Source organism: Indicator indicator, chromosome 14 (genome assembly GCF_027791375.1).
Source record: "Indicator indicator isolate 239-I01 chromosome 14, UM_Iind_1.1, whole genome shotgun sequence".
NCBI classification, from domain to species: Eukaryota; Metazoa; Chordata; class Aves; order Piciformes; family Indicatoridae; genus Indicator; species Indicator indicator.
The window spans coordinates 18,184,685-18,194,236 of record NC_072023.1 but is presented as its reverse complement, the minus strand read 5'-3'; the positions used below and the strand labels follow the sequence as shown (position 1 = coordinate 18,194,236).

Sequence of the window (9,552 nt, the reverse complement as noted above, 5' to 3'; positions counted from 1 at the left end):
AAATATTTTTTCTAATTTTCTTCTTAAAACGATCAAACAAAACAAAAGCAGGCAGCAGAACACTGCCTGGCAAGTTCTGAGCCAGCTGCTTTGTACTACAGTACTGGAGAAAGGGAAGTCCATGGTGTTATCAAACTCACCCAGCACACCCAAGACTAATACTGTACTGGGGTACAGTCCCCTCGAGTCCTCTCCCATGATAAACTTTTCTGATTAGTTTCTGTCTTCACACTCAAGCTGACTTCTGCACCCTGATCTCCAAACAGTGACCTCATTGCCTGGTTCAGCTGGTGAGAAACTACAGTAAAATGGTAGAGGTAAACAAAGGGCGGGAGCGGGGGGGAACAACAGCCAGAAGATTTAGGAGGTAGGAATCTGCTCCTTGCCATCTTGCTCCCATTGTGAGCCTGAGCTTGAGAAAGTGCAGGCTGATGCTGGACAAGCTCCTTTCTGTGCCTGTTCCTCTGGAAACTCAGCCCAGCCCTTCAGATGGTGACTCAGGACAACCAGCCTGCAGGATTCATGCCCATTGGTACTAGATTCACGCTCCTGCCATGGCTATAAACCCTGCAGAGTTGGTGTTGGGATTCACACACCTTCTGCAGCCAGAGCTCTTCATTCCCAAGCCTACAGGCTCACCCAGACAGAAACATTAAACTCCAAAGCCTGTGCTGTCACAGAGCTGAATCTGTGCCAGCTCCATGCAGCCAGCAGCATGCCTACCACGGGGTGAGCTGTAGAGTTCATGCCCATACTGATTAGAGACAGAACATTAACAGTGCTCTACCTACAAGGAGTGTGTTCAACAGCACTGTACAATGCAGCCTCCAATATCTTCCCCTCGGGATGTGTTTCGAGGTCTCACCCTATTCCTGACCCTGACAGATACCTCCAGGTCCTAGCCAGCAGCAGCTCGACTCAGATTTGTCTTCCCAGACACTCAGTAAACACCTTTGTGTCCTTTTTCTTTAGAGGAAGGGGTCTCACTGAGCTCACCCTGAAATATATCACCCTGGATAAAAGGGCTGAAAGGTTAAGGAGCTCCAGGGGGTATTCAGCAGAGAGCTGGGGGCCAGGCGCCTGCCAGACCCAAAGCTATAAAGGCAAGGAGGGGCCAGGGGACCCTGCAGGTGCTGCCTGGCCTCCCACGAGCCGGCGACAAGGCAATGCTGCAGCCATGGCCTTGCTCGCTGCTCCTCCTCATAGCTCTGCTCTCCACCAGCGTCCAGACTGGGGCTTTGCCAAGACAGAGGCTACAGGTAGGAAGGACTGGGAGGGAGTTGAGGGAGGTTTCAGGAGCAGAGGGGCAATTTGCAGAGGTCATGTTTGAACCCGGAAAAAGAGCTGGTCCCAAATTCCAGCTATCAAGAGACTGCTGTCTGACTGCTCCCTCCCCTGCAGTCCAACAGCCTCAGCTACAGGGTGACTGCATCTTTGTAACCCAGCTCCTGAAGAGCACCAGCATGACAAGACAGCAAGTGGACAGAGGCTTTTTAGTGCTTTTTAGTGCTCTCTGGATTAAGGCAGGCTGCCTGTAGGATTCCACACATTGCCTAAGGAGGCTTTTAACAAACAGGATACTGGTCATGTCTTACTCTGCTCTGTGTCAGCAGCCACCAGAAATTACAGTCATGCCCCTCATAATGTTCAGTGCCTGGTTCTGCTGCTTCAGAAAGAAACTGCATCCTATTAAGCCAGGCATTGTCACTCCTAAACACAGTACTACCCCCCAGTAGCCTCTCTTTAAGGCCAAGAGCTCTGGCCAGGATGCCAGCTAAGGACTTCTTCATTTCTTCATCTTTTATCTTCAGCAATGACAGCAATAATGATTTTGGCTTTCAAATCTACCTGATTCCCAAACCCAAACCTAAGCCCAACACCTTTCCTTCGTGCTGCTCCAAGACAGCTCCAGGGAAGCAGTTAGGATGTGAACTGAAATCACAAGACTGATGCTGCTATGACTCACCACTTTCGCTCCTCACTATTGATGTCTGTGTCTGCTTGAGTTAACTCACTCCAAAAAGAGCTTCACAAAGTCATCTTCGGCCTTAGCTCAGCAGCCACATGAGGGACAGATGTGGAACGGCTACTGCAAGACGCTTGCCTGGGCAGCCATGCCCTGCCTCCAGTGCACCTAACCCAGCCCTTGTCTCCCTACAGCCGGAGGCTGCTGCCAGTGCCAGGGGTGTATGATCAGCACACTCCTGTCTGCACAGACAACCGAGAGCGTTCCAAACAAATGTGGAGTCCTCCTTCCTCACACCTTCTCTGCTCCTGCCTTCCCTTCAATCTTTAACAGCAGATATTTGGGGCAGGTCCATCCTCCCCACCAGCCCTTTGCGGGGGGGAAAAAATGATCACACAGCAGCCTGAGCACATGAAGGTGATGAGCATCAGCAAAAGGAGCAAAGGCTGAAGCCTGTTACCTTGCAAGTACAAGGGGGTGACAGCCTGACAAGAGCACAGCAACCTGCAGCTTGGTAGTGGCTTGCAGCAGCTGCCTGCCTGCTCTCTGAACCGCAGAATGATTCCAGACTGCAGGAGCTGCTGGTCTAGCTGTTCCCTGTGTCCAGACGTAATGCCACAGACACAGCACAGGCACCATTTTATGTCCTGCCTTAGCCCTAAGGAAGGTGTGGGCAGTGGGGTACAAGGCCTAATCACCAGCTCTGCTCTCACCCTGCTCTCCTCTGTTTATCCCAGATGCTCCTTTCCCGGTTGCTGCCCCTGGAGCCTGAGTCCACACTGGCCGAAGAGGACATGAAGGAAGGGTCCAGCTTCGGCCCTCAGCTGCTCTCCTCCGCCCTCCCTTTCCTCCCATCGGGGTCTAGAGCTGCCCGTCCCTCTCTCTGGCGCAGGACCCTTGCCAGTCGCAAGTGGGCACTGCCTGGAGATTGGGCCTGGCAGGCCGTGCCCAGGGGCTGCTTTGGGCTGAAACTGGACCGAATCGGGACTTTCAGTGGTTTGGGTTGTTAGCCTTGAAGGGGCTCCGAGGTGAGAGGGCCAGCAGAGCGGGCTGGAACAAGTAGGCAGGCAAGTATGGGGAGCCTTGAGAGCACGGACGGCAGGGAGGACCTGGAGTGAGAGGATACGGCCAGCAGGCATGCCATGGGGCCACCACCTGCCTGCAGCCGGGGCAAAGGCTGGGCTGCGGAGCCAGCCGTGCCGGGGGTTGTGCTGCGGCCCGGGAGCAAGCAGCTGCAGACCACTGGGCTGCTCACCAGCCCTGCTTCTCCACAGCCAGAGACCGAGGCGCTCACAGCACCGGCTTGGGATTCACCACTGGCCAGGCGGTGGCCGAAACCCTTCTAAAGCTTCTGCGCCGACGGAGAGCGGAAAAATATCAGTAGCGAAACAGCAGAAGAGAAGCGACGCGGCGCCGTGGCTGCCTTTCGGCCGCCGGCCCCCTGCGTTGCCGGCCGCCCCTTCCCTCCTCTCCTTGCTCTAGGACTGGCTAATTAAACAGTTAATTTCCGCATCCTGGCTCGGCGGCAGCGCCTCCCTGGGAGGCCTTGCGCAGCAGAGGGGCTGGTGGCGGGGGCAGGCCGGGAGATGGCGGCAGAGCCCGCCAACGCCGCCGGCCGTCGCTCTGAGGGCCATGTTAGGTGCCCGCCGCCATTCCGAGGGGGCCGGGCTGCACGCACGGCTGCAGCGCTGCCGGGGCCGCGACGGGGGGCGGGGAATGGCGAGCGAGGTGCTGACCGCGGGCTGGACACGGAGGCAGAGGGGCCGCGTTGGCGCATCCCAGCCGTACTCTGCCCCTCCGGCGCTGCAGTGTTTGCCGAGCAAACAGGAGGCCACCTGTTTGTGCAGAAGCTGGCCCCCGGGAGCCACCTCGCCAGCGGCTCCTGGATGGGCTGCATCTGGGGCACCACGAACCGCGGGGCAGGGGCTTGCGTTCCTCCGGCCCCACGGCCGTTACCACACGTGCCGTCACCCCCCGGCCTTTAAGAAAAGGTTGTAACCTCGGCCAGGTCTAAACTTAGCTGTGGAGCCCTCAGCGGCACCGGGAATAGCAGCAGTATAAGGAGAGTTGGGTTACCTTGACCCCTTCTCTACCCCTCGCCCCACCGCCTGCGTGTATCCCCCAGCTCACTCCTCCCTCCTCATCCTCAGCCCTGCTGAAGCCCTGCTTAGCTGAAGCCAGAGGGACTGGTTGCTTCAACTTGATGCTCCCATCAGCGTGCATCTGCATCCCCACCATTCCCACACCTTCCTCTGGGCACCCTCCTCAAGGGATGGAGGCTTTTCGGCATGCTCTGTGCCTTGTGCCTAACGCAGGTTTGTCCCACTGCACCTGAGCTGAGCAAGCCCTGCACCGGGTCAAAGGGACGCGGCTCAGTGAGGGAGCTGAGTATGGAAGGGTGGCGAGCTGGACAGCGGCGGACATGAAGAGAGCACTTCCTTCTCGAAGGCAGCCGATGAAGGCGGGCCGAGGTGGCGGACGGGCAGGATTTCCGCCGTCACGTCCCACGGGTAGCAGCAGTGCCGCAGTGCTTCATTAAGATGGTGTTCACATTGCGGCGGGTGGCCTCCGGGCAAGCAGCCGGCCCGGTGGCTCCTGTCTCGAGCACGTCTGTTTTAAGCCCACTCAGGGGAGCAAAAGACAGACCGGGGGTTCCAACGTTGGAGGCTCCCGACCAGCACCCACTGCCTCCCAATGTTGTGAAGGAATGGGAGATGCTTAGGGCCCACTTCTCCCTTGGGGTGTCTCCAGCATCTCTGGGGCCACTTTGCCCTAGCTGCCGTGCCGGGGGAGCAGGCAGGCTGAGGGGCACAGGGTGGGCAGCGTGTCTCCTTTGTTACCAAATGAAAGCAGCACACGCAGTTCCCTGGGGTGCTGGCAGCAGTGAGCCCGAAGAAGCCTCACTGCCCATCAGCGGGGAGGGGGATTCTCCAGCCTTTCCCTGCTCTGGGGACACCTTCACGCTCTAAGGCAAGGATTCTGCATCCTTCAGGACCGGGGCATCTCCCGCTACCGCCACCATCACCAAGGCACAGCGTGGCTTGGAGGGGAGGTGCAGCACGTAGCCCACGGGGACCGTTACGGACACCCCATGCCTCCCGGCGCCGGGCCTTTGTTACGAAGGGCGATAGAAGGGGAGGGGGGGAACGGGGAGGCAGGGGCGCGGGGGGTGGGGGGGTGTGAACCGAGACAGAAGCAGCAGCAGCCGCACCCGCAGCACGGCCGCACGTAGGCCTGCCCGGCCCCTCCGCTCCCATTCGACATCGGCCCGGCGAGGCGGACCCCGACCCGCCCCTCCCTGCGCGGGTATAAGTAGCAGGGGAGCGCGGTTGCGCCACCTTCTCACTGCGCGCCGGGCGGGTCAGAGGTAGCAGGTAACGGCCGGGGGAGGGTGGGGAGAAGATGCGCAGAGGAATAGAGGTGGGGGTGGGGCAGGCAGGCAGGTAAAAAATCCCGATCTAGGGCCAGGTTTCGTGGTGGAGGGCTGGGCTGGGTTGAGAGCGAGCGCCAGCCTTCAGGCGGCGGGTATCGGGCGGAGCGGGGCCGGCAGGCACAAAGACAGCATGATGCGGAGCGCTGCAGGACACAGCCGGGGGGGGGCGGGCGGTGAGGCGCGCGGGGGGCGGGGGCGGGCGGGTGAGCAGCGTCGTAGGGGGAGAAGATCGTCTGCACCCCTTCTCCCCATCCCTCAGCGGTTAGGGCAACGTGAGCGGGGGTGGGGGCGGTTTCCCACATCCCCCGCGCTCCATTCCCGTGTCCCTGCGCCTCACCGGCCGTTTCTGCCTGCAGGAATATCCCGAAGAGACAAAGATGGTGAAAGTCGGAGTCAATGGGTGAGCGCCGAGGCCGGGGCTACGGCACTGGGAGGCGGGGGATGGGTGTTGGGGGGGCGGCAAGGTCGTCTGAAGGACGTGGGGGGGGGATTTGGCGTTGGTGTACCCCGCCTGTTCCCTGTCCACAGTCACCCCCCGCAGCAGGCTGAGGGGCCGGGCGAGCTGCTGAGTCACTTCCCTCTGCAGATTGGGGGTGATTCACCTTGGAAGCGCCACCGTTACCCGCCTGCTTCGGCCTTCTTGGGGGTCCCCACGCCCCTCCGGTGGGCTTCAGCCCCCAGCTAACGGTCGCTTGGCAGATCGTGTATGTGTGGTGGCCCGTGGGATGTGACCTTCTCCCGCCGGGCCGAGGAGTAACCGGATCCCCGGGGCCCTCAGTAAATTTAGCGCTTGACCTTTCCGATGTGGGGGTCGCTCTTAATCTTTAACTGGAGCACCCTGGCCTTTGGACGCGGTTACCGGGCTCCCTCCCACCCCGCCGGGCAGGGAGTGGCGGATGATCCCGAGGGAAGGCAGCCAGCCGTGCCCAGCCTGGCAAGTTCGCTCTTGCTCCTCTTCACCTGCGTGTCTCTCTCCCCAGATTTGGCCGCATTGGCCGCCTGGTTACCCGGGCTGCCGTCCTCTCTGGCAAAGTGCAAGTGGTGGCCATCAACGATCCCTTCATTGATCTGAACTACATGGTGAGTTGCGGCGCAGTGCCCCCTGCAGGCGCTGCGGAGCAGAACGCCTCTGCCTCCTTTCTAGTAGCTTCCTAGGAAAACCAGGTGCGAGGTGGAGGATGGCAGGGAGCCGAGAGCTTCAGCAGAGTACAGTGCAGGGGGGGACACGGTCGCTGAGGAGATGGGGAGCTGATACTCGTGGTGTAGGCAGAGCAAGGGTTGTAGAGATGGTAGCTGGGGTGCTTGATTTCCCCACCAACACCCCTTTCTCTTCTTTCTAGGTTTACATGTTCAAATATGACTCAACTCATGGTCACTTCAAAGGCACTGTTAAGGCTGAAAATGGGAAACTTGTGATTAATGGGAATGCCATCACCATCTTCCAGGAGTAAGTATCTCTCCCTCTTCTCCCTCTGGAGGATGAAAAGCAGGCATCTTGTGGAACAGCTCTCACAATTTTTGTTCCTCCTTAGGCGTGACCCCAGCAACATCAAGTGGGCAGATGCAGGTGCTGAGTATGTTGTGGAGTCCACTGGTGTCTTCACCACCATGGAAAAGGCTGGGGTGAGTATGCTACGGTAGCACATGGGGGAAGAAATGCTGCTGCTCCTGCCTGTGGGGCATGAGGTTATCTGAAGAAGTGAGCTGTTGGAGGGATTCTCGAGTACCCAATGTCCTCCTTTTTCCAGGCTCATCTGAAGGGTGGTGCTAAACGTGTCATCATCTCCGCTCCCTCTGCTGATGCTCCCATGTTTGTGATGGGTGTCAACCATGAAAAGTATGATAAGTCTCTGAAAATTGTCAGGTAAGGATTGAGGAAGGTGCTCTCTGGCCTGGAGCTCTTGCCAGCTGCATGGGGGCTCATGTGTGTAAATAATCAGCCTCTGCCTGATGACTCTTTCTGTCTTCCCTAGCAATGCTTCTTGCACCACTAACTGCTTGGCACCCTTGGCCAAGGTCATCCATGATAATTTTGGCATCGTGGAGGGTCTTATGGTAGGTCTGGAGTTTGCTGCTAAGGATGCCCTATTCCCAGATCCTCTCGTGAGAGGAGAAGCATCTGTACTCCCTGTGTTGGGGAAGAGGTGCCTGGGATGCTTCTTCTGGAAATTACTGGCTGTGGTTTTACTCTTGTGTTCTCTTTTCCCAGACTACTGTCCATGCCATCACAGCCACACAGAAGACAGTGGATGGGCCCTCTGGGAAGCTGTGGAGGGATGGCAGAGGTGCTGCCCAGAACATTATCCCAGCATCTACTGGGGCTGCTAAGGCTGTGGGAAAAGTCATCCCTGAGCTCAATGGGTTAGTAGTAGCCTTTCCTGGAGGCAGGAGGAGCATTCCTAGCAGAGTGCAGGGCTGGCAGAGGGCCTGCTGGGTGTTCTTACCTGGTGACTTGTGTTTCTTGCAGGAAACTCACTGGAATGGCTTTCCGTGTGCCAACCCCCAACGTCTCTGTTGTGGACCTGACCTGCCGCCTGGAGAAACCAGTAAGTTGTGGACAGAGCCCAAATGACCTGCCCCTGCTGCTTCTAAACTTGTGCCTGGAATTGCCCTCTCTGCACCCATCTCTTCCCTGAAATTTCATCATTGTGATCATGGCACCTGCCATGGTGCTTCCCCTCCTCCTCCAGCAGACATTTTGTGTGAGCCTCATCCTGACCCATCTTAAATCTGTCCTTATTCAGGCCAAGTATGATGACATCAAAAGGGTAGTGAAGGCTGCTGCTGATGGGCCCCTGAAGGGCATCCTGGCATACACAGAGGACCAGGTGAGTCCTCCTGGTCTGTGGTTGCTGGAGCTTGCCTCCTTTTTCTGCTGGCTGTAGCAGCCTTGCTGGGATCCTGGCTTGGAAGCTGTGAGTAGTGGTGTGTTGAGTAATGGTGTGTTACGATTCCCTCTGTTCCAGGTTGTCTCCTGTGACTTCAATGGTGACAGCCATTCCTCCACCTTTGATGCTGGTGCTGGCATTGCACTGAATGACCACTTTGTCAAGCTGGTTTCCTGGTAGGTGCAGTGTGTGTGTGGGGGGGGTGGTGATGCTACAGGGCTGTGTGGGGAGGTAAGTGCTGGCACAGCCAAGTGACAGACTGTCCTATCGATCACTTCTGGCTGGCAGCGCAGGGTGGGCCATCTCTGTGAAGTGAGATTGCCTCTTACCAGAAATGTCTGTAGTGCTCATTCCTTACTTGAGGGTGGATGGAAGGCTTCCCACATTCTTGATGGAAGTGGGTGGGAAGCTGCCTGGTCCAGATGTGCAGGAACAATGGAGGGGTGGATGCAGGGTGGTCAGGCCTGACAGCCCTGTCTGTTTCTGTCCTCAGGTATGATAATGAGTATGGATACAGCAACCGTGTGGTGGACTTGATGGTCCACATGGCATCCAAGGAGTAAGCCAAGCACACCAAGCCCCCCTGCTGCCTAGAGAAGCAGGACTCTCCTTTGGAGCCCCTGCCCTTCTTCACCACCGCTTAGCTCTGCATCCTGCAGTGAGAGGCCAGTTCTGTTCCCTTGTCTCCCCCACTCCTCCAACTTCTCCCTGAGCCTGGGGGAGGTGGAGAGGCTGATAGAAACTGATCTGTTTGTGTACCACCTTACATCAATAAAGTGATCACCATCTGAAGCACCTTGCCTGTCTTGTCAGTGGGAGAGGGGACAAGGAGGGTAGTGTGATGGTGCTGTGTAATGAGCAAGGGAGTGCCCCCTTCAGAATGAGCCCTGGATGCAGCTGCTGGGCCAGCTTTTCTCAGCTGTGCTGCCTGGATGCAATGGTGGGACTGTGGAAGATGGCAAAGGGAAGGGGAAGGGCCAGAGGAGTTCAGGCAGCTTGAGTCCTGGGATACCTAAGTTGTGAAGGTGTGAGTGTCCCTGCAGTGAGCAGACTGGTGAGCAGTTACCTGTGGCAGATGTGTTAGAGGCAAGACTCCTGCCTGCCAGCCAAAAGGTGTGGTGCAGCGCTGTGCTCACAGGACTTGCTGCATGGTGGAACAGGAAGCAGTTCTGCTGTTGCATCCACCTTCTAGCTCTCGATTTCCTTGTCTGGTAGGTGTATGGCAGAATAAAGTGCTGAGCAGATTGCCGTTTTGCATTTGGTTT

The 9,552-nt window shown here is 57.6% G+C and overlaps 2 protein-coding genes across 2 annotated transcripts; both read left to right on the top strand.

Annotated features, from left to right (window-relative positions):
* Window positions 1-1,166: 1,166 nt before the first annotated feature.
* Window positions 1,167-2,976, top strand: LOC128971512 (C-type natriuretic peptide 2-like). Its single transcript, XM_054387091.1, has 2 exons — window positions 1,167-1,259; window positions 2,704-2,976. Exons 1-2 carry the CDS (start codon window positions 1,167-1,169, stop codon window positions 2,974-2,976), a joined length of 366 nt encoding a protein of 121 aa, XP_054243066.1.
* Window positions 2,977-5,311: 2,335 nt separating this feature from the next.
* Window positions 5,312-9,076, top strand: GAPDH (glyceraldehyde-3-phosphate dehydrogenase). Its single transcript, XM_054387054.1, has 12 exons — window positions 5,312-5,340; window positions 5,756-5,799; window positions 6,380-6,479; window positions 6,740-6,846; window positions 6,932-7,022; window positions 7,148-7,263; window positions 7,373-7,454; window positions 7,609-7,760; window positions 7,867-7,945; window positions 8,144-8,227; window positions 8,366-8,463; window positions 8,781-9,076. The coding sequence occupies exons 2-12, from the start codon at window positions 5,777-5,779 to the stop codon at window positions 8,848-8,850; spliced, it is 1,002 nt and encodes a 333-aa protein (XP_054243029.1). The 5' UTR covers window positions 5,312-5,340; window positions 5,756-5,776; the 3' UTR covers window positions 8,851-9,076.
* The last annotated feature ends 476 nt before the right edge of the window (window positions 9,077-9,552 follow it).